Source organism: Balaenoptera borealis (genome assembly GCF_965194805.1).
Source record: "Balaenoptera borealis genome assembly, chromosome: 19".
In the NCBI taxonomy this organism is placed as follows: domain Eukaryota; kingdom Metazoa; phylum Chordata; class Mammalia; order Artiodactyla; family Balaenopteridae; genus Balaenoptera; species Balaenoptera borealis.
In genome coordinates this window covers 16,739,125-16,762,671 of record NC_138878.1, presented here as the reverse complement: position 1 = coordinate 16,762,671, position 23,547 = coordinate 16,739,125, and the positions used below count along the sequence as shown (strand labels likewise).

The 23,547-nt window shown below is 42.8% G+C and overlaps 3 protein-coding genes across 4 annotated transcripts in view; 1 reads left to right on the top strand and 2 right to left on the bottom strand.

The window, feature by feature from the left end:
• Nucleotides 1-47: 47 nt before the first annotated feature.
• Nucleotides 48-2,496, bottom strand: DERPC (DERPC proline and glycine rich nuclear protein; the record flags this gene model as incomplete). Its single annotated transcript, XM_082369894.1, has 2 exons — nt 48-552; nt 2,175-2,496. The coding sequence occupies 2 exons, from the start codon at nt 2,494-2,496 to the stop codon at nt 476-478; spliced, it is 399 nt and encodes a 132-aa protein (XP_082226020.1). The 3' UTR covers nt 48-475.
• CHTF8 (chromosome transmission fidelity factor 8) lies at nt 2,493-11,181 on the bottom strand (the record flags this gene model as incomplete). Its single annotated transcript, XM_082370020.1, has 4 exons — nt 11,071-11,181; nt 3,490-3,547; nt 3,105-3,222; nt 2,493-2,717 (listed from the first exon to the last, which is right to left on the bottom strand). The coding sequence occupies exons 2-4, from the start codon at nt 3,510-3,512 to the stop codon at nt 2,493-2,495; spliced, it is 366 nt and encodes a 121-aa protein (XP_082226146.1). The 5' UTR covers nt 3,513-3,547; nt 11,071-11,181.
• The window catches only part of UTP4 (UTP4 small subunit processome component), a 32,739-nt gene continuing 20,339 nt past the window's right edge, over nt 11,148-23,547 (top strand). The window contains exons 1-5 of one of the 2 annotated variants that reach the window (XM_082369869.1): nt 11,148-11,275; nt 12,547-12,707; nt 14,770-14,961; nt 20,361-20,445; nt 22,089-22,178. In XM_082369869.1, coding sequence (XP_082225995.1) covers nt 12,549-12,707; nt 14,770-14,961; nt 20,361-20,445; nt 22,089-22,178 — 526 coding nt within the window. In that variant the 5' untranslated portion in view covers nt 11,148-11,275; nt 12,547-12,548. The remainder of the gene's footprint in view (nt 11,276-12,546; nt 12,708-14,769; nt 14,962-20,360; nt 20,446-22,088; nt 22,179-23,547) is intronic. The other variant, XM_082369870.1, reaches the window with a different exon arrangement.

Here is a 23,547-nt window from a genome sequence, read left to right as displayed (position 1 = left end):
GCAGTGGGTAAACTTCCTTCCCTGTGGAACAGGTAATAAAAAGGGAGTGAAATCAACAGCCCTCTCGTCCCATTTATTAAAGAAACAGTAAGAAAAGGTACAATGCAGGAAAACACCAACCATCCTTTCACATCAGGCTGAACGAAGCACAGTGATTTCTCCCCTTCATTCCCCCCACCCCCACCCCAATTCCCATAACCCCATCCACATCAGTTGAATTTTGAGGTTCTTTGATTGATTGGGAGTACCAGTGGAGAGGGAGTGGGATGAGCAGTGGAGCCTTGATCCTGGCTTCCTCTAAGTAAGTCCCAGGAGAAGGGAGCTGCAGGCCCGGTCAGGCAAGCAGAAATTTGGTGGCTCTCTGAAGTGGTTGCACTTCCCTGTTCTGTGTTCCAGCCCCCAGGGGAAGGTATGGCAGTAGAGGGTGACCAGGTCAGTGCTGCTGAAGCATGGTCCGCTCACCAACGCAACATTTCTAGACAGCAGTGAGCTGATTCTCCAGTGGTGAGCAGGGGACCGCATATGAATTGGAACCTGCAGGCCAATGTATCCCTGAGGAAAAGTCCACAAGAACAATTCAAGAAACTAGTAAGAAACAAGGGGCAGAAAGCTGTGGGACAAAAGCACAGCAGGCTTCTGGAAGGCTGGAGATTCCTTCTCGCAAGGCGGGATCATTCCCACCTGCCAAAGTCCATGTCCCACAGATAACATTTCACCTTCAGTCAAGAAAGACGCAGAGGGGGGAAAAAGGCTCATTTGAACTTGAGCCCCAGCTATGTACTTCAGACTGTAGCTCCCTTTCACCTAACACACAGCCCCTGCCCAGAACCACAGTGCCTGGAAACCAAGGTGGTCCTGGAGAGAAAATGGTGTTTAAGGGGGTAACATTCCATTTGGGTACATTGCAGCCATTGGACCCCCTGGTCTGGGGAAAGCAGCTGGGTTTGTGCCAGGGAGGCTCCCCACTCTAGGAAATGGGACCAAGGTCTTGCTTACAGGGCCATTCATCCTTGGAAAGGAAGCTGGGTTTAGACCCAGGGTCCCAGTTGGCCTTGCAAAAGGAGCTGGGTTGATACCCACAGGGCCTGCTGGCGAAGAGCCTAGGGGCCCAGGGGCTGACCTGGGGAAAGTAACCTGACCAGGGCCTAATGGGCCAGTAGACCTTGGGAAGGTAGCTGGACTTGGACCCTGTAAACCAGTGGCCCTTGGAAAGTTAGCTGGGTTGGAGCCTAGTGGCCCAGAGGCTCTTGGGAAAATTGCCGGACTTGAGCCCTGGAGGCCAGCAGACCTCTGGAAGTTAACTGGGTTTGAAGCCAATGTGTTAGAAGACTGAGAGAAAGCAACTGGGTTCAATCCCCCTGAACCTGTCCCCCTTGGAAAAGGATTAGCATTTACTCCCATGGGGCCAGCGGGCCTTGAAAAATGAGCTGAATTAGGGCCAATGGGGCCAGGAGCCCTCGACATGGGAGATGGATTTGGCCCTGGAAGGCCAATTCCCCGAGAGCCAGGACCCGAGTTTGGGCCTATGGGGCCAGGTATTCTGGCCATGGAAGATGGGCTTGTGCCCATGTTTCCAGAAGACTGTGAGAAAGCAGCTGAATTTGCTCCTAAAAGACCTGCTGCTCTTAGAATGGGTGCAAGATCTAGGCTTTGAGGTCCAGCCATTCTTAAGTTAAGAGCAGATCCTGTGCCCAAAAGGCCACCTGCTCTGGTGTCCAAATTAGGGCTTGGAGCCAGGCCACCGGCCCTTGGGTTAGGCCCAAGGCCTGGGCCCAGGCCACTTGACCTTGGGTTGGGCCCAAGGCCTGGGCCTGGAAACATACCTGACCTTGGGGCAGGGTTTGTACCTACAAAGCCTGATCTCAGATTGGGACTTGGTCCGGGGCCCAGGCCAACGGGTCTAGGATTGGGAGGACCATTCCCAGAAGTCAACAGGACACCTGCTCTCAGGTTGGGTCCAGATCCAGGACCCATGGGGCCACCACTTCTGGGGTCAGGACCTGTTCCCAGAAGACCACCTGGCCTTGGGTTGGACATAGGACCTGGCCCTGGGAGACCCCCTAACCTTGGGTTAGACAGAGGCCCTGGGCCTGGAAGAGCCCCTGCTCTAGGATTTAGAGCTGACCCTGGGCTTGGGCCCAAGAGACCACCCGGCCTTGGGAAAGAAACTGCACCTGTGCCAGTGGGATTCATCCCTCTTGGAAAAGAAGCCATGCTTGGGTCACGAGCACCAGCAGGGAAAGGTGCTGGATTTGAAGCCAATGAGCCTGATGAAGTTGGAAAAGGAGACGGGTTCCTTGGAAATGGGGCCAAATTTCCACCAAGAGAGCTGGTTGCCATAAGGAAGGGATCTGAATTCATACCCAGCGGGTGGCCTGTGTTTAAAGCAGGACCCCCTTGTGGTCCCAGGGAACTGTCCATCCGTCCTCGAGGTGGCAGCGGAGCACGAGTCCAAGGAGTTGGCCGCTCTCTAGGGAAAATCCGGGGTTCTTTCATACTTTCTTGGGGACGTTGGTGATAATGGGCTTGGGGCGAGTTTTGAAAAGGATCTTGTTTTTGATGAGTGCTGTTACCAGGTACTGGGTGCCACTCCTGCAGCCAAGATCATCACAATCCTGCTCCCCGGGAGTGTGTTTAACAAGGACGGCAAAAGGCTTCTCCAGGTGGATGATTTTCCCATACAGGATATGATGCCCCACGATCAGCACAGGGATTCCCTTTGGCAGAACAAGAATGAGATGCCTGAGGTTCAGGGCAAGGTCGTAACATTCAGGTGCCTTCTAGAGATGCTCTTGGGAGGCAATGCTGGCACCTCCACTCCCTCAACCACTGTTGAGAAGCCACAAAGGACAACCCACCCTCATATCCTTTTTATTCTTTCTAGCCCCAAGTAAGAGAATTTCTACTTTTAGAACTGTGACCTTTCCAGATTCCCCAAAGCTAAATTTCCCTGCTACTGCAGAGGTGGGGGGAGAACAAGCAATGGCTTAGCTAGACCTTGAATAACAAACCTGAGGGCAGTCCTCACTCTGGGTCCTGGGAGCACCACCTTGGTGTAGCTTGCTTTCCTGAAGCATTAGGCAGGGAAAGAAAAGTCCCCTCACCTCAGTGGTGTAATGTAGGTCTCCCAGGAGGTTTCCAGCTAATCCAGTGCTGTAGCGAGCCTCGATCTCCCCCTGTAGCTCCATCAGCACCCATTCTGCCAGGCCTCCAGCCCCAGCACTGCAAGCAAAGGGCTGGCGGTTACAATATTTTGGAGGGGTGAAGGATAAATAATAGTGTCCTACACCACCATTCAAGGCCCAAGAGATCTCTTTGTTGAGCACGAATTCTTGGGAAACTGGGCAGTGCTAGACACTGAACTAGAAATTGAAATGCAAGGATTTGTGCAAGATGCACCTAAGGACCCCAATTCTTCCAGGAAAATTTCAAACCTATATAGCCCTAATCATTCAAGCTAAATTTTAAAAAGTCTCAAAAGGTACTCACCTGGAAATAATGATCTGCACCATGAGCTTCCCGTCTTTAAAAAGCAACTGAAAATAAGCTGTAGAGGAAAAAGAATTTCTTTAGGATAATAACAATAGCTAACATTTGTCACTTACTGTGTGCTAGGCACTTTTCTAAGTGATTTAGACATATTTAATTTCAATCCCCTAACAACTCTATAACATGTAAAATTTTTAAACTGATATTGTACATATAAAATTGCTTCAGATCACCAAGGGTCAACTACAGTGTGGAAAGTTAATAAGTATCACAACTGCATTCAAGGTCGCATAGCTACTAGTCTACAAGCCAGGATCTGAACCCAAGACATACACTGCAGAGCCCACACTCTTGGCCAGTATGCTAACTTGCCTTTCTCAAGGATATTATATTTTCCATTCTGCATGGTTCTAAAAAACTAAGGAATTCTTTTAGATTTTACTTTTTCCTTTGGTGATGACATAAGCTTCATGTCTGCCACTTTGGTTATCTTATATTTCAAGGTTCAAATGATCTCTTTTAACTAAAAGCCAAGAGAACGGAAAAGGTCTTCCAGACAACTTTAGTGAATGGTAAGCTGATTTCTGATGTGATTCTCATCAAACACTTTGCCCATCTTTCATCATTTAGACACTAAGGACACCAACGCTTAATCTACTTTCGTTTTATACAATGGCACCACCTGGTGGCAAGTTTGCGGCACTCTACAAGAATGAGTTAAAATGGGACATTTTTGCCTGAAACAACTGGCTTCTTGTACTTTGTCTTCCTGAGAAGCATAGATTAATGGGGAGACTGAAGGGATGGGGGATCTAAACTACAGCTTCTGTACAAATCTTTCCAATGAATAGATGGAGCCTAGTGGAAGGTTATCAGATCAGTGTTTACCAACTGTAGAACAGCAAGTTAATAGGAATTACAATTGTGCTCATGGTTAGCAAACACCTGCTTAAAGTTAAACAGGTTTCCTTACTGACATGTTAATCTTCGTTTTGGATCTCCAGTGAAAAGTATATTGCCAGCAGCCCTGTAAGACAGCAGAACCTCTTACTCTTGAGCACCAAACACATTTTGGAAACATGAGGTTGGTCAATCACTGGACTTCAAATTCAAATATAAAGAGCAGCTAATATTTATTCAATTTTTACTATGAATCAGATGCTGTGCATATATATCATGGGTGGTATCTCATTCAACCACTCTGAGTTAGGGACTTATCCGTATTTTGCAGATAAAGTTACTGAGGGATACATTTGCTTTATGTGTACACACACAGCTAGCAGGTGGTAGAGCCAACACAAGAACCTAGGTCATCCAACTTTACACTCATAATCAATACCCTCTCAAAGGAGAAAACCAAGTGAGAATAAAAAGACATGAAGGCATCAGGCAGGCACTGCGTACATGCATTCAGCAAGAGCTGAATCAAGAAGTCATGTTTGAATAAGCCAGACCTGCTGTAGCAGTACCAGGTGTGGTACCACTTGACAACACGTAATACACTGGCTCAGGAGGGCAAAGGTCTTCTGACAGATAAGAAGGCCCCACCTCCACCATCAACAGAACAATCAAAAGCACTTTTAATATTCTTCCAAAGTTTCTTGAAGGAGAGACTAAAAATTTAGAATTAGAAGGCCTAAATTCAGGTTCCAGCCTGTAAGTGTGGAACGCTTTCAGTGTCATCATACACAAGTCACTTAATGACCATGGGGCTAAAACCTGGATTGTGACTCATTTAACTATCATGAAGACCAAATAAAACATATGTGGAGGGCTTCCCTGATGGCGCAGTGGTTAAGAATCTGCCTGCCAATGCAGGGGACACGGGGTCGAGCCCTCATCCGGGAAGATGCCACATGCCGCAGAGCAACTAAGACCCTGCGCCACAACTACTGAGCCTGCGCTCTAGAGCCACAACCACTGAAGCCCACGTGCCACAACTACTGAAGCCTGCGCGCCTAGAGCCCGTGCTCCGCAACAAAGAAGCCCACGCACCGCAACAAAGAGTAGCCCCCACTCGCTGCAACTAGAGAAAGCCCACACGCAACAACGAAGACCCGACGCAGCCAATAAATAAATTTAAAAAAAAAATGTGGAAATGCTTTAAAGACTAACATATAGCTAATTTTTTAAAGAAGGGGATAAATAAATCAGCATTTCCACACTATAATTGTGAGTAAAATTCAGAGAATGGTAGGTACATTTTAGCCATGAATCAAAAAAGGCTCAATAACTGAAACTGAAGTTGTGAAGTTTCTAAAGGTTAATAAATGCACATAGATTGAGAAAGAGTTCTTGTAAATAAGCTTTTTATGACTGATGAAACAGTATATTTTCCTTGATAAGTGTAAAATACAGGTGGTTTCAGAGAAGTAATAGGGTGTTCACACAGATACAAATTTTAGGAAAATCATGGCAGGGAAGGAGATTAATCTTTAAGACCTCTGACCACGTGTTTGAGATAGGAATGTGCAGACTGTTTAGGCAAAGGGGATGTAGAAATATTTTCAGTGCATTCCCCATTTCCTCGACAGCCTCCTGTCAGAACAGGAATTCAAAACAGTGGCCTAAAGGGAATTCCCTGGTGGTCCAGTGGTTGGGACTCAGCGCTTTCACTGCTGTGGGCCTGGGTTCAATCCCTGGTCAGGGAACTAAGATACTGCAAGCTGCGTGGCACAGCCAAAAAATAAAAACAAAAACAAAAAAACAGAAAAAACGGTGGCCTAAGTGGATAAAGGAAAACAGATGCCTGGTAGCTGGGTCAGAATAGCTGCACCTCCATACTTGTAGCCGTGCTTCAATGAGCATACACAGCTCTCTATCCACTTATGTAGGAGGCCCTGCCTGAGTACACCTATTGATACTGGCAGACATCTAGCAATTCTTGTAAAAATAAGAATTCTGTGCCCTAAAAACTTGTGCTAGACCTAATGAGATGCCAGAGATGTGAATACAAATGAAGTTCACACCCAGCTTACAAGAGTCTAGCTCACAGGAACCTGTGGACTGATATGGCTATATTTATGTACACGAGGGTGTATTTACCAAGTTAGTAAGTGATGTAGGGGAAGGCATCCCTTTGGTGAATTTTAAAATTCTACTTTAGCACCTTAAAATATCCCATTGGCTGAATCAGATTCTTCTTCTTCTTGCTCCTTGCTTTAGGCAACTATTCTCAAGAGTAGGTATGTATACCTGAGTACGTCACTGATAACACACCTGATGGAGGTGACAGGGAATATGTATTTCACTTAGTGTGGAGATGACTAAAAAAGATAATGAGAACATGCAGCCCAATCTGTCCTCATCCCCTTGAAAGTAGGCAGAAAAAGTTAGTAGGAAAACAAGGAGGTGAAGAAGTATAATACAAGTCAAATCCTATTAGTAACAAGTAACATTATAATGAAAATTTTCTGTATAACAAAAAGATTTCTAAGTCTTCAGTCTCAACTCATTCGAACATTTAAAAATAAGCAGAGCAATTTCTAAGTGCTTGTTCTAAGGTATTGCTTGTGTAGAAACTGCAGCTTTATCAAGAGCAACATCTGAAGGCACGGTTTGATGAATGCACCATATCAAATCATGACACTAAAAAGAGTCACTGGAAGAGATTGCCGAGCACCTCACTCTCAACAGCCTTGAGTTTAATCCCAGATTTAGCTAGGACCAACTAACTGGTCTTTGGTGAAGAATAATAATTCCAAGTTCCTGTACAGCCAGGAAGAACTGATGCCACTTTTCAAAAAGATGTTTAAATTCAATATATTTCAGAGCGGAGTCTCTCAGGCCACAATTACAGTACAGACTTGGAGACTTGGAGAGATAGGAAGGTGTGGAAAAAACCAAACACCTTTCCCCTGCAATGAATTATTTTGACTCCCTACCCCTCCCCTTACAAAAGGGGGAAATGTTTCACTACTCAATTTTTGGGGCCTTTACATAGCTAAACAAACTAAATACATAAGTTCTATATTCCTAACTTAGTCAAATGACTTTAGCTATGTAAACGAAACTTTTTAAAATGCACTTTGTATGTTTTAACTATTTTTTTCCCTTAAAGAAAAAAAAAAAAAAACCCCTTTGTGGGGAACTTCAAGATTTCTAGAAATATTATCTAAGAAATTTCTAGAAATATCTGAAGTTGCCCCAGATCATCCCCAGTCTTGAGACCTGGAGTTACTTTGGAGATCCTGAGTAAAGTCAAGACACTGTTGTTTCTCAAGACAGTGGTCCAGATGACTTCAAGACCCCTGAACAAACCACAGAACAGCAAAGGAACCCACATTCTCAGAATCAACCAAGACTCACAATGGGAGCCCTAATCAAAACTCAAAAGGTCTGTCTGAAATCAGACCAAATCTGGGATACATCTTATTTAACTGTCATTTTGAAAGTCATTAAAAACCTGAAAAATCAAAGTGCCACCACAATTTCTTAATTAGGAAGAAAAGTTCAGGCAGAGCATTATCTCTGTAATACAAAAACCTTCATTTCTCACATAGCTAAACCTTTTTGAACATTTATCTGGATTCTCTCTTTTCATCCTGAAAACAATCCTATGATACAGGTACTATCACTCCCACTTTACAGTGAGGAAACAGGCTTAGAGAAGCTAAAGGTTAAGTAACTGGTGGAACAGCTAGTAAGTGGTAGACGGGGAATGTGAATTCTAACTCCTCCACAATCCGGCCTGTCCTGCAGTCCTCTCACACAGCCCCTTCTCATGCAGGACATGAGTATAGGAACTTGCTTTACAAACATTAGCCTTTCTCATAACATCTCCCACAAGATGGCAAATAAACCACCTATGAGGAAGATGTTACATCTTGCCACCGAAGTAACTAAGACATCTGTGGGGTAGGCAACTCAAAACAAATGAGCCTGCTTTTTCATCATATCCAACTGATGAGATTTAGGTTTCTGAAATCCCTAGAGATGTACTCAAGGTTACCTCCAGGATTCAAAACTACAGCCTAAACCTGTTTCCTGCCTGCGTAACGCAAAATAAGTCAAAAGAACAGAGCACATTCTTTGTCACTGATTCATCTAATCTCCTACAAAATTTCTTATCCATTGGTTTCTGAGTCGTTAAATTAATATTACTAAGGTCTTACAGAGAACATCATGAGCAATGATCCTCATGATGGTAACTGCCCCCAAAATAAAATGTAGCAGAAGAAAGCGTGGTATGTATCGTATTAAACAGAATATGCAGCTTTCACTGAAACAGGGGCTTTGACTCAATGGTTTAACCTAACTTACACATAATTAATTTTATTACAGCTAAACGTTGTTTAGCTGTAATAAACATTGGCCCTTTCATCTTTTTTTTGTTGCTTTTTAAACGGAATAAAGGCTTTTAACTTTACAATTCTTAATTTTTAAAAATTCATTTTTATTTAAAAAAATTAAATATATGACACAAAATGTTTGCAAATTGCTGGGCCAACAATTAGCATTTACTGAGTTCTTATTCGGTCCCAGAAACTACTCTTTGTGTTTAGGGATTCAGTGAGAACTGAATCAGACCTGGATTCTGTGATTCTGCCATTTATCTAGCCTGCGTATGACAGGGGGTAATTTAATCTCATGTTGCAGTTTCTCCACCAATAAATTGAGCATAAAAGCGAACCCATCTCAAAGGGTGGTTGTGAGCATTAAATGAAGTTATGAATGTAAAGTCCTCAGCACAGTGCCTAACATGGTAAACCTTTAGGGTCAAGCTATTGATTACCTGGAGGAACATGGCATTTTCTTAGTACATGTCCAATAGAATGACTTTATACTACTGTGTACTTATTATTTTAATGTTTAGAGGGGACTAAAACATCCTATAAAAGCAGCATGTTAGAATAAAATCAAGTTTACACAATGGGAGAACAATTCAAATATGGCAGTCAGGGTTCACCAAACTGCTTCAGGGATTAAGTTCTGGAACGTTTTTTTCCTCTAAGCATGATAACTATTTCTCTGTGTGTCTTTCCATCAAATGAACAATTCAGGAACTTTTATATACAACTCAATACATTATTTTTATTAGCAGTGTTGTGATTTTGTGACTGATGGGGAGAGTCTAAGTTTCAAAGGGAAGATCTTGTCTCTTGACAGGCTTATGTTATGTCATTAAGTGCTAAAATCCAGTTTCTAAATGAGAAGCTTGCTCTCCTCCAAAAAGGGGCCATGGAGAGTAGGTGGAACTGAATGCTTCCAAACTTTTCACTAGTGAAGAGTGGGTTCAAAAACGTGTGTGGACACTATGCATACATGTGGTACTTTCCCATCACATTTTAAGATTCCCATGATGGAGGGAATCAATTACTGGTATTTGTAGACAATGGGTAGAAAAGATGGCTTCAGTCGATCTGAGTTACTCCAGTTTTCTCCATCTTCTGCTACTCTGCAGCCCCTTCTACCCTTCCTCCTCCTACTGCTGTGGCACCCTATCTTCCCCAAAGCCCCTTCCTTTATAGCTCTACTTGAGGTCTCCCTCCGTACTGGATTCCCCTCCCACCAGCCCCCATCTTCTCCACCCTCTCCCCGACCCACTCCCCTCCCTTCAATTTCAGCTACAAACACTTCCTATTTCTAGCCCCGCCCACTTTCTGGGACTTCTCCATCCGCTTCCCACCACCGCCCCCCCCCCCCCGACAAACTACCCCCAGACTATCTCTAGGACCGCTCACCAAGCTGTTTAACCCTTTCTCCTACCTCCCAAGGAAACTACTCTTTAAACTGCCTTCCTCCACCTCCCAACCCCCCGGAATACTCTTTCCAAACTGTTCATCCTCCTCCCAAAGATTAGTCTTTAAACGTTATTCCTCTACCACCCTCATTTTCCAAATCGTTCCTTATTTCCCCCCCTCAATTCTTAAGTACTTCTCTCCTCCAGGACCCGACTCCACCCCACTCTTCTCTCGTCTCTCACTCCGCCCACAAATGAAGCTGGATCACTCTCCAGACTGTCTCTTCCTTCCAACCACCCTCTCAATTACCGCTCCCAGCAGCCTCTCCCCCACGACTTAAAATGTCCCCTTGAAAGAACCTCACAGTCCTATCCCCCGCTAAGTCCCATTTCTGATGTTCCCGCTACTTCCTGGGTTCCAGTTCTACCCCACTCTCGCAAGCATCCCGTGCTGGGTTCCCTCCCCACCCAGGGAAGAGCCCCTTTCCGCACATACCTCGAGGTTCCGGCCCGCGCCGCCCCCTTCTCCGTCCTCCGCCCGCGCTCGGCCACTCTTTCCGCCCTTCTCCCGCTCCGCCCTGCTCGCTCCCTTCCTTCCCTCCGCTTTCCGACTCCACGTTGCTCCCTTCTCCACAATTCCCGGCCCTCCTACCAGGGGGCCCCTCTGGGTCGCCCCCACCTCTGCACGGCCCTCCCCGCTCCCCTCCCCCTTCCCGGCCTCCCCTCCCCCGCCCGCCGCTCCCCCGCTCCCCGCCCCTCGGCTCGCCATTCTTCTTCTCGAGCCGCGTGCCCCGCCCGGCCCCAGCTCCCTAGCTTCCCGCTCCCTCGCACCCTCGTCCCCATTCCCGGCTCGGCCCTCGCTCCCCGCGGCCTCCCGCGCTCCCTGCCCGCGGCCTGACCTGCAATGGCGGCCGCCGAGCGCGGCGCCGCGCGGCCAACGGGCGACAACCGAACCTCCCGCCGCCGTCGCCGCCGCCGCGAGCACTGCCTGCGCACTTCCGGCCTTGCGGCGCGAGCACTTCCGGGGCAGAGCACGCGAGCGCGCGCGCACGTGGGGCCGGGGCGGAGAGAGGCGAGCGCCGAGAGTGGCTAGCCCATCCGCTGGTGAGTTGGGGAAGGGGCGTGGGGAGCAGGGATGGGACGGGGTGGGGGGAGTTCGAGCGGGTGAGGCCTGCTACAGGTCGGCGCCCGGCGGAGCTCGCCGATTCTCTTGTGCCGAGGCCGGTGGGGGCTACTCCGGAGATCCCCGGAGAGGGAAGGGGCGGTGGAGCCCTCGCGCGCGCCTTGTACGCACTCTTAGCCCGGCCCGGCCGAACGCGTCTGCTTTGCAGACGGGTTCCTCACCTTGAAAGGAGACGAGTAAGGGGCGACCCAGAGCGGAGTGCGTATATTGGCGGCGACGGAGCGGCAGGTAGAGGGAGTAGTTGACAGATGCCGACCAGTCCTGTCGTTCCTCACCTTGAGACGCTCTCGGTTCTTCCTGCCCCATCAGCCCCACCGTCAGTACCGTAGTTGAGTCTGTGATTTGCAAACTTAGCATGCAGTAGAGATGGAGGTGTTTGCCAAAATGCAGATTGCTAGCCATCCCCCCGCCCCAAAAGATTGGAATTCTGGAACTGTGGAATAGGACCCGGAATCCTGCATTTTTAAAAACCATTTTTCGAGGTGATTTTGATACAGGAGTACTGCGGACCTGACTTTGAGAGACTCCTTTAGACTGTCCACATTTCTTGCTTCTTTAGAGTGGTCGTGGTATTTATCCTTCTCTTCACCACCCCCACCCCCAGAAACCTCACACACAAAATACGAAGGAGACCTTAGTTCTGCCTCGAATACATCTGGTCAGCTCCATGTGGCTCCGTTCAAGTGCGCACTCCCAGTTAGAGAATGCGGTTATGTTCAGTCTTTTGCTCTAAGATCACGTTTTAAATTCTCACCCCTCTTTTCCTGGACCACTTCCTTCAGGCAGTTGTCAGGATTGCTGGCAGTCTGGGTGATGCTGTACGTGTTGATCTTTTAATTTTGTTGCTGAAGAATCCTGAGCTTCTGGAGACTGTTTGATAGATTCTGTATGGCCCATGAAAGCATCATTAGTTGGATATTTAGAAATGAACCTCCGTCGGACTTCCCTGACGGTCCAGTGGTTAAGAAGCGGCACTTCCAAAGCAGGGGGCTCGGGTTCCATCCCTGGTTGGGGAACTAAGATCCCACATTCCGCCCGGCGCAGCTCCCTCCAAAAAAAAGTGAAAAAAAATAGAAATGAACCTCGATAAGATATAGTTGGAGAGTTCCACCTAGAGTAGTGGTAATAAGAAACATGAGGTGTGACATACTGCTGTTTAACAATGATTCTTTTCTCCGCCCCCCCCCCCCAGGAATGGGTGAATTTAAGGTCCATCGAGTACGTTTCTTTAATTATGTTCCATCAGGGATCCGCTGTGTGGCTTACAATAACCAGTCAAACAGATTGGCTGTTTCACGAACAGATGGCACTGTGGAAATTTATAATTTGTCAGCAAACTACTTTCAGGAGAAAGTAAGTCATTTGGGAGCCTGATTTGGTGTTTTTGATGTTGATTTTTTTCTTAAGTTCAATTCTGCCAAATCGTCTATGTTTTTTGTATTCAAAGAGATCAAAAGAAAGTAATTCTCCCCCACTCTCTCCGGAGTTGTTTAGAACCCATAACAAATAGGCGATCTCTTGTCTGACCGATGCACTTAGAGTTTTGATCTGTGTGATGTTGGTTAGAAAGATCCTACCTAGGAATCTTACCTAGGAATGCTCACTGTCATTTGGAAACTGAGGTTTGCTAGATCTGTTGGGCACAATAAGAAGGGAAATTGTCAAGACCATTGCTTCATATCAGTCTCTGCACCATTGTAACTTTGGTAAAGTGGCATTTCCTGCTATAAGTGTCAGTACCCATTTCATTGTCAATTCAGAAAAAATGAGACATTTTAATATCAAACATTTTGGTGATGTGATACCAGGAAGATGGATTCCTAAGTTCATCTGTCTGAGAGAAGGTAGATTTATATGCCTTATGTTTGGGAGTAAAGATTTTAAATTAGGTAAAGTACTGTTTGGGTGTATGCAAAGGGCTGTTACAGCAGCATATTTTTCAAAGGCGGTGATTACTGATTTCAAGTGCAACAAAATAATTCAGTTCACATTTATTGAGTGCCTTACATGCCCTAAGCACCATGATATAAATGAATAGAAGGAAAAATGAATGAATGCAGTGCCCAGCAGCTTAGTACTTGGAATTTAGGCACTCTGTAAGTGTTTCTAAATGACTGAGTGGCAAGTATTAGGCATTAAGATGAATGTCAGAGGCCCTGCCTTCAAGGAGTTCAAAATCCAGTGGGGGGAAGACGAGTATACAGTTTCCCAACAGTGTGGCAAATTTTATGATAGACCTAAGCAGAGGCGTAGAATCTTAGTGGAGAGGTGCCTTACTCTGATGAGGTGGGTTTAGGATTCCTGGAAAGAGATGACTTACTGAGCTGATCCCTGAAGCACTAATAGGAGGTAAGAAATTGCTAGTCACCACAAATGGGTCACATTCCGTAGAATGAAAAACGTGCTGTGGTACATGCTTGTTGCATACTGTGATTTTTCTTGTCATTTATGATAATTGTAATTATATAATAGTTCATATATATTTGTTTAATGTCTTCTTCCCTGCTGAACTTCAAATTTTATGAAAACAAGGACCTTGTCAGTGATATTCATGGCTGTTCTTTACCTAGTACCTCTTATGTTCCTCTCCCATCTGTTTTCTTTTTTTTTGTTTGTTTTTGAACAATTAATTCAGTCTAGTCTTCCACTTTCTCCATGTTCCCTTCGCTGCTATTGAAGATTGCTTAGCTCTGGTGATCACTCTCAGAACAAGAAAACATTATATTTCTGAGAGTGAAGAGTAGTGCCTAGGAGTAAGGAGACCCACATTCTCTTCATGTCGTTGACTTTGGCCCTTTGGGCAAGCCACTTAATTAACGAATATTTTGCCTTTTCAAGTTCAGATAGGAAAAATTATACCTCCTCATTCCCTTTTGTATCAAGCAGATATAAGAATAAAATTCCTTGATAGTATGAATGCTTCTTGAGTGCTAAGAAAACACTTAGAAATCTGAGACTTGAATGAAAAGCTGGAGTGGGCTGCCTTCGTTTATTTTAATTTTTTAAACAGCTTTTAATTGGTGAAATTGACACACAATAAGCAACATGTATTCAAAGTGTACGTATTGATAACTTTTGACATGTATACACCTTTGAAATTATCACTCAATCAAGGTAATTGTGATGATTTTTAAAAATTAGATACATCAGATACAAACTGGATTGTCTGAAACTTTATTGTCTGAAAAGGTTTTGCAGAGCAAGTCCTAGTAAAAGAAACAAAACCAACTGTATAAGTAACTAAAATGTGAACCTGAAAAAAATGAAAATATCAGTAACATGATCTTCAGACTAACAAACCCCACACTAGTTATTTCTAGAGAAGCATTTTGATTTTCCCTTTTTTGCCTGTGACCACTCAGTGCTAGTAGCTGATGAATTCGTGGTGGGTTGAAAAGTTATGGTGTTTCTGTAGTTTTTCCCAGGTCATGAGTCTCGGGCTACGGAAGCTCTGTGCTGGGCAAACGGACAGCGACTGTTTAGTGCTGGACTCAATGGAGAGATTATTGAGTATGATTTGCAGGCGTTAAACATCAAGTATGCTATGGATGCCTTTGGAGGACCCATTTGGAGCATGGCTGCCAGCCCCAATGGCTCTCAACTTTTGGTCAGTAAGCAACTACTGGTAATTCAAACCAAGATTTCTCTTGTGCCCACTTAAACTTGCTTCCCTATGTTCATAGGAAGGTGAAATTATATTATAGCATGTAGCAACTCCAGTCTAAGCTAGATTCCAGCAACTAAGCAAGCAAGTGTATCTGGATTCCAATACGAGATACAAGATTGGGTTCTTATTGGGGATTTAAAAATCCCTTGTCCTTTGGCACTCTTTCTGCTGCTACTTTGGACCTTGTTGATTCATTTATGAAACCAGAGGTTTCAGTTTGGTTCTGCATTTCCCAAACTGTGTTCTTTGGAAGTGAGAGATGTAGAAACTGTTTTTTGTTTTGTTGTGCCTTGTGTTTTATGATAAATTTTGTTTCAGAAATACGGCATACTAAATCCTTCTGTAGATTCACAACACACATTAGTATATCAAAACTTCTGATAGGGGCTTCCCTGGTGGCGCAGTGGTTGAGAGGCTGCCTGCTAATGCAGGGGACACGGGTTCGAGCCCTGGTCTGGGAAGATCCCACATGCCGCGGAGCAACTGGGCCCGTGAGCCACAACTGCTGAGCCTGCGCGTCTGGAGCCTGTGCTCCGCAACAAGAGGGGCCGCGATAGTGAGAGGCCCGCGCATCGCGATGAAGAGTGGCCCCCCGCTTGCCGCAACTAGAGAAAGCCCTCGCGCAGAAACAAAGACCCAACACAGCCAAAAAATAAATAATAAATAAGTAATAAATAAATTAAAGAAATCACTATTAAAAAAAAAAAACTGGAAACTTTAAAACAAACAAACAAACAAACAAACAAAAAAAAAACTTCTGATAGGTCCTTCTACAAGTCAACTTGTGGAACCATGTTTTTCCAGTGTTTCTCAAAAAATTTTTGAGCACAGACTTAAGACTTCCCCCCAGCAGAGGGCAGACAGCAGAAGCAAGAAGAACTACAGCCTGCACCTGTGGAACAAAAACCACATTCACAGAAAGAGACAAGATGAAAAGGCAGAGGGCTATGTACCAGATGAAGGAACAAGATAAAACCCCAGAAAAACAACTAAATGAAGTGGAGATAGGCAACCTTCCAGAAAAAGTATTCAGAATAATGATAGTGAAGATGATCCAGGACCTCGGAAAAAGAATGGAGGCAAAGATCGAGAAGATGCAAGAAATGTTTAACAAAGACCTAGAAGAATTAAAGAACAAACAAACAGAGATGAACAATACAATAACTGAAATGAAAACTACACTAGAAGGAATCAATAGCAGAATAACTGAGGCAGAAGAACGGATAAGTGACCTGGAAGACAGAATGGTGGCATTCACTGCTGTGGAACAGAATAAAGAAAAAAGAATGAAAAGAAATGAAGACAGCCTAAGAGACCTCTGGGACAACATTAAACGTAACAACATTCGCATTATAGGGGTCCCAGAAGGAGAAGAGAGAGAGAAAGGACCAGAGAAAATATTTGAAGAGATTATAGTCAAAAACTTCCCTAACATGGGAAAAGAAATAGCCACCCAAGTCCAGGAAGCACAGAGAGTCCCATACAGGATAAACCCAAGGAGAAACACACCAAGACACATAGTAATCAAATTGGCCAACATTAAAGACAAAGAAAGAAGATATAACAATTATAAATATATATGCACCCAACATAGGAGCATCTCAATACATAAGGCAACTGCTAACAGCTATAAAAGAGGAAATCGAGAGTAACACAATAATAGTGGGGGACTTTAACACCTCACTTACACGAATGGACAGATCATCCAAAATGAAAATAAAGAAGGAAACAGAAGCTTTAAATAACACAATAGACCAGATAGATTTAATTGATATTTATAGGACATTCCATCCAAAAACAGCAGATTACACTTTCTTCTCAAGTGCACACGGAACATTCTCCAGGATAGATCACATCTTGGGTCACAAATCTAGCCTCAGTAAATTTAAGAAAATTGAAATCATATCAAGCGTCTTTTCTGACCACAACACTATGAGATTAGAAATGAATTACAGGGAAAAAAACGTAAAAAACACAAGCATATGGAGGCTAAACAATATGTTACTAAATAACCAAGAGGTCACTGAAGAAATCAAAGAGGAAATCAAAAAATACCTAGAGGCAAATGACAATGAAAACACGACGATCCAAAACCTATGGGATGCAGCAAAAGCAGTTCTAAGAGGGAAGTTTATAGCTATACAAGCCTACCTCAAGAAACAAGAAAAATCTCAAATAAAAAATCTAACCTTACACCTAAAGGAACTAGAGAAAGAACAAACAAAACCCAAAGTTAGCAGAAGGAAAGAAATCATAAAGATCAGAGCAGAAATAAATGAAATAGAAACAAAACAATAGCAAAGATCAATAAAACTAAAAGCTGGTTCTTTGAGAAGATAAACAAAATTAATAAACCATTAGCCAGACTCATCAAGAAAAAGAGGGAGAGGACTCAAATCAATAAAATTAGAAATGAAAAAGGAGAAGTTACAACAGACACCGCAGAAATACAAAGCATCCTAAGAGACTACTACAAGCAACTCTATGCCAATAAAATGGACAACCTGGAAGAAATGGACACATTTTTAGAAAGGCATAACCTTCCAAGACTGAACCAGGAAGAAATAGAAAATATGAACAGACCAATCACAAGTAATGAAATTGAAACTGTGATTAAAAATCTTCCAACAAACAAAAGACCAGGACCATATGGCTTCACAGGTGAATTCTATCAAACATTTAGAGAAGAGCTAACACCGATCCTTCTCAAACTCTTCCAGAAAATTGCAGAGGAAGGAACACTCCCAAACTCATTCTATGAGGCCACCATCACCCTGATACCAAAACCAGACAAAGATACTACAAAAAAAGAATATTACAGACCAATATCACTGATGAATATAGATGCAAAAATCCTCAACAAAATACTAGCAAACAGAATCCAACAACACATTAAAAGGGTCATACACCACGATCAAGTGGGATTTATCCCAGGGATGCAAGGATTCTTCAATATACGCAAATCAATCAATGTGATACACCGTATTAACAAACTGAAGAGTAAAAACCATATGATCATCTCAATAGATGCAGAAAAAGCTTTTGACAAAATTCAACACCCATTTATGATAAAAACTCTCCAGAAAGTGGGAATAGAGGGAACCTACCTCAACATAATAAAGGCCATATACGACAAACCCACAGCTAACATCATTCTCAATGGTGAAAAACTGAAAGCATTTCCTCTAAGATCAGGAACAAGACAAGGATGTCCACTCTCACCACTATTATTCAACATAGTTTTGCAAGTCCTAGCCTCGGCAATCAGAGAAGAAAAAGAAATAAAAGGAATACACATTGGAAAAGAAGAAGTAAAACTGTCACTGTTTGCAGATGACATGATACTACACCTAGAGAATCCTAAAGATGCCACCAGAAAACTACTAGAGCTAATCAATGAATTTGGTGAAGTTGCAGGATACAAAATTAATGCACAGAAATCTCTTGCATTCCTATACACTAATGATGAAAAATTTGAAAGAGAAATTATGGAAACACTCCCATTTACCATTGCAACAAAAAGAATAAAATACCTAGGAATAAACCTACCTAGGGAGACAAACGACCTGTATGCAGAAAACTATAAGACACTGATGAAAGAAATTAAAGATGATACCAACAGATGGAGAGATACACTATGTTCCTGGATTGGAAGAATCAATATCGTGAAAATGACTATACTACCCAAAGCAATCTACAGATTCAGTGCAATCCCTATCGAATTACCAATGGCATTTTTTACGGAACTAGAACAAAAAATCTTAAAATTTGTGTGGAGACACAAAAGACCCTGAATAGCCAAAGCAGTCTTGAGGGAAAAAAACAGAGCTGGAGGAATCAGACTCCCTGACTTCAGACTATACTATAAAGCTACAGGAATCAAGACAATATGGTAATGGCACAAAAACAGAAACATAGATCAATGGAACAAGATAGAAAGCCCAGAGATAAACCCACGCACCTGTGGTCAACTAATCTATGACAAAGGAGGCAAGGATATACAATGGAGAGACAGTCTCTTCAATAAGTGGTGCTGGGAAAACTGGACAGCTACATGTAAAAGAATGAAATTAGAACACTCCCTAACACCATACACAAAAATAAACTCAAAATGGATTAGAGACCTGTATGTAAGACTGGACACTATAAAACTCTTAAAGGAAAACATAGGAAGAACACTCTTTGACATAAATCACAGCAAGTTCTTTTTTGATCCACCTCCTAGAGTAATGGAAATAAAAACAAAAATAAACAAATGGGACCTAATGAAACTTCAAAGCTTTTGCACAGCAAAGGAAACCATAAACAAGATGAAAAGACAACCCTCAGAATGGGAGAAAATATTTGCAAACGAATGAACGGACAAAGGATTAATCTCCAAAATATATAAACAGCTCATGCAGCTCAATGTTAAAAAAATAAACAACCCAATCCCAAAATGGGCAGAAGACCTAAATAGACATTTCTCCAAAGAAGGCATACAGATGGCCAAGAAGCACATGGAAAGCTGCTCAACATCACTAATTATTAGAGAAATGCCAATCAGAACTACAATGAGGTATCACCTCACACCAGTTAGAATGGGCATCATCAGAAATCTACAAACAACAAATGCTGGAGAGGGTGTGGAGAGGGAACCCTCTTGCACGGTTGGTGGGAATGTAAATTGATACAGCCAGTATGGAGAACAGTATGGAGGTTCCTTAAAAAAGTAAAAATAGAATTACCATATGATCCAACAATCCCACTACTGGGCATATAGCCAGAGAAAACCATAATTCAAAAAGACACATGCACCCCAATGTTTATTGCAGCACTATTTACAATAGCCAGGTCATGGAAGCAACCTAAATGTCCATCGACAGACGAATGGATAAAGAAGATGTGGTATATACATATAATGGAAAGACTTCCCGCCCCCCATTCTTACCATTAGACTGGGTACTTTCAGAGTTTTAGTTTTCTGTGATGGGTTTATGATTTTTTAAAAATTTGTACTATTTTGTAATATCTTGACGTATCTCCATTTAGGTGACACAGTTAATGGGTCTTTTATTTAGGCCGTGGGTGTCTAGCAGAGACATCCTGTGAAATCCTATTTCTCCTCCATGTCCTATTCAGGAATTGGGCCACTAATTGGCCTGCTTTCTGGCTAGGACATGAAGACTGCCAGGAACACACTACCAGTTTCTTGCTACCAGTACTTTTTCCCTCTCACAAACTATTTTTCTCTTTCAGAACAAGTGTTAGCTTGAAGGAGGAAATGTATATATTTGTAAATATATATATTTAGTTCTACAAAATGCTTTCTTTATTTTCTACCCCCTTTTCCATAATAGGTTGGCTGCGAAGATGGATCTGTGAAACTATTTCAGATCACCCCAGACAAAATCCAGTTTGAAAGAAATTTTGATCGTCAGAAAAGTAAGGGTTATTTGTGGTGGGGCAGTGAGTAGTCTTAACAAGAAGTTATATTTCTGTGCCACTGGGGATGGGATATTTTCCCATGGGTCCAGGTAATATTTTATCTATATGCTAACTTTCTGTGAGTGCAGCGTATGTGCTAGGTGCTATCCTTAGCTCAGGTCCTCTCTGTTGTGTAGCATAGCTATGATTGCCTGGTTAAGTAATAATACAGGAAACTAACAATCCAAAATAGGAAAGCGAGTGTTTCTGTGTAAATCAATTTGTTAGTTCTCACTTATTTTTGTGAAGTTTTAACAAATGTGCATAAAGTCTCAAAACTCAGATTTTTCTTTAGGAGCTGTGGTTCTCAGTTCTACTGGTACATTCAAGTTGAATGGGGGAATTTTATAAACAATTGCCCCTGTTCCACCTGGACTGACTGACACTGACATCCAGAACAGAGGCTGGCAAACTATTTCTGTGAAGACACCAGCTAGTGAATATTGTAGGCTTTGCAGGCCATATAAGTCTCTGCCAACTCTTGTCATTATAGCACCACAGTCGCCCTAGATAATACTTAACAAATGCGCATGGTTGTACTCTGGTAAAACTTCATTTACAAAAACAGGTGGTGACCCCGATTTGGCCTTTGGGCCATAGTTTGCTGACTCCTTTTCTATTATCCACTTTTTTTTTTTTTAACATCTTTATTGGAATATAATTGCTTTACAATGGTGTGTTAGTTTCTGTTTTATAGCAAAGTGAATCTGCTATACATATACATATATCCCCATATCTCCTCCCTCTTGCGTCTCCCTCCCACCCTCCCTATCCCACCCTGACTCCTTTTCTAGAGAGTAGTGTCTGATGTGTTCTCTGTATCCAATAGTAATATTTATCCTCTGCTAATCAGATCCCTGTATTGTTTGTTTTTAATATCTCCTGGGTGTTCTTTTTTTAATTACAAAGGTGATATAATGCTTGGTAAAAATGTCATGCATTTAGCCAAGTGTGAAAGAGAAAATAAGTGTCTCATTTCACTCTGTAGGCAACATTTTGGAACTAGTCTAGACTTTTTTGTATATTCAGATAGACAAATACATTCACAGGAGTGCTTGCACTTGTTTTTCAGCTTATTTTTTCATTTGATGTATCACAGACATCTTTCTGTGTCAGTCATGCCAGTCTGCATGGCATTTCATTTTATGGTGTTCCATAATTTATTTAACCAAACTCCTATTGATGGATATTAATTTTGTTTTTACTACTATAGCCAGTGCTGTAATGAACATTCTTATATACACTTGGGCATTCCTGTAAATATTTCTTTTTTGTTAAATTCCCAGTGCAATTACCATGCCAAATTTGCACGTTTAAATTTTGTTAGGTTACTACCAGATCACCTTCAAAAGGTTGTGCTTATCTATACTCCCATCAACCATTTATCCATTATTAAAAGTAAGTATCAAATATGTCATCGTGGGTCCCAGGGCAAAGTTGTCCCTCACCTGTTATAAAACAGTCCTTTGCAAGAGTGCAGTAAATGAGCTTTAAGACTATAGAATGCTAGCCCTGTAGATCTTTGTGGAAGGAGAACTCAGTTACCCTTTGCTGTATATTTATGTGTATGTCACTTTCTCTTTTGTTGTACAACTCCCAAGGTCGAATCCTGAGCCTCAGCTGGCATCCCGCTGGTACCCACATTGCAGCTGGCTCCATAGACTACATTAGTGTGTTTGATGTCAAATCAGGTGACTGGTTTTCTCAGTTCATTTGGGGTGTGGGTCTTGTTTGTCAGAGTCACATTTCTGGGTTTCCAGAAGCTTGTGACCTTATGCTTTCATGAACCTTCTGAGATGCCACCATGAATTTCACTTCTTTGTTGGATTACTACTGCTGCTTTTAGGGGAATCTTGGTTCTTCAATGGAATACAGTATTTTTCATCACAAGAATTCACACTAAAATTTGCTCTCAACCGGTGAGACATTTATTATGAGCAATCAGTAGAATACCTATTTATATATACCAATTCTTTGTAAAAGTGGGTGTCTGTATTTAAGGAACGTAAGATCTTGGTAACATAGTTGGTGAGACTTGAGATCAGAAAGATGGAGAACAACGTGCTTCCTCTGTCCTTGGCCTAGAGAATTGGCTGATGGATTCCTTCAGTGAGGAGACTGACTTCAGCGTGTTAGGTGGCTGTGTCTGTACTCCCCGCTAAGATGAGAGGAAACACAGGGCAGGCATGTCGCCTGTTTCTTTTTCCTTAGTGCTTGAGCAAGTTTTTTATTATCAGTTATATATGCATATAGTCAAAGAATTCCTTAAGTCTTGTTACAAAAAAGCAGCAGTCCCCCTATATCCCTTCTCCCACTCCTCAAAGGCAGCCACCTGCAACTCTTAGCTAATTCTTCTGGTATTTATCTTTATGCTATACATAGTACGCTTAAAATGCTTTATTTTATTTTTTTCAGTTTTAGCCCATTATTTATTGACTTCCACTATTTAACCCTCTTTCTCTGCCCTTTGCCACATGTAGCAATATTTCCTCCTGATCCTCCCAGTATGGTTATGTTCTAACTTTGTTCAGATTAGCAGTTGATGTTTTTATTTTTAGACTATATAGATACAACTTGCATAGTAAATTTCTTTTCCTTTCCTGTATGCTTTTTGTTAATGCTGAGTGTCTGTCTCTGTCTCTCTTGTGTGTATGTGTGTGTGTGTGTGTGTGTGTGTGTGTGTGTGATTGAGATATATATATATATATCTCTATCTCTCTCTCACTAATTCATCTCCACATTCTTCCAGTTGTATGATTTAGGCTCAGCTACATCTGGGTTTTTTTCCTGTTTTTTGTTTGTTGGTTTGTTTGTTTTGGCCACACTGCGCAGCTTGCGGGATCTTAGTTCCCCCACCAGGAATTGAACCTGGGCCTCTGCAGTGAAAGCGCCAAGTCCTAACCACTGGATCGCCAGGGAATTCCCACATCTGGTTTTCTTTCTATCACTTTTATCTCCTTGAAGGATTCTCTCCCAGAGCCTTCTGCCCTGCTCCAGCTTAGTGGAGCCAGTTTCTGGGCCTACTGCACAACTCTGAGATCTTGAACTCTGGTTTTTCAA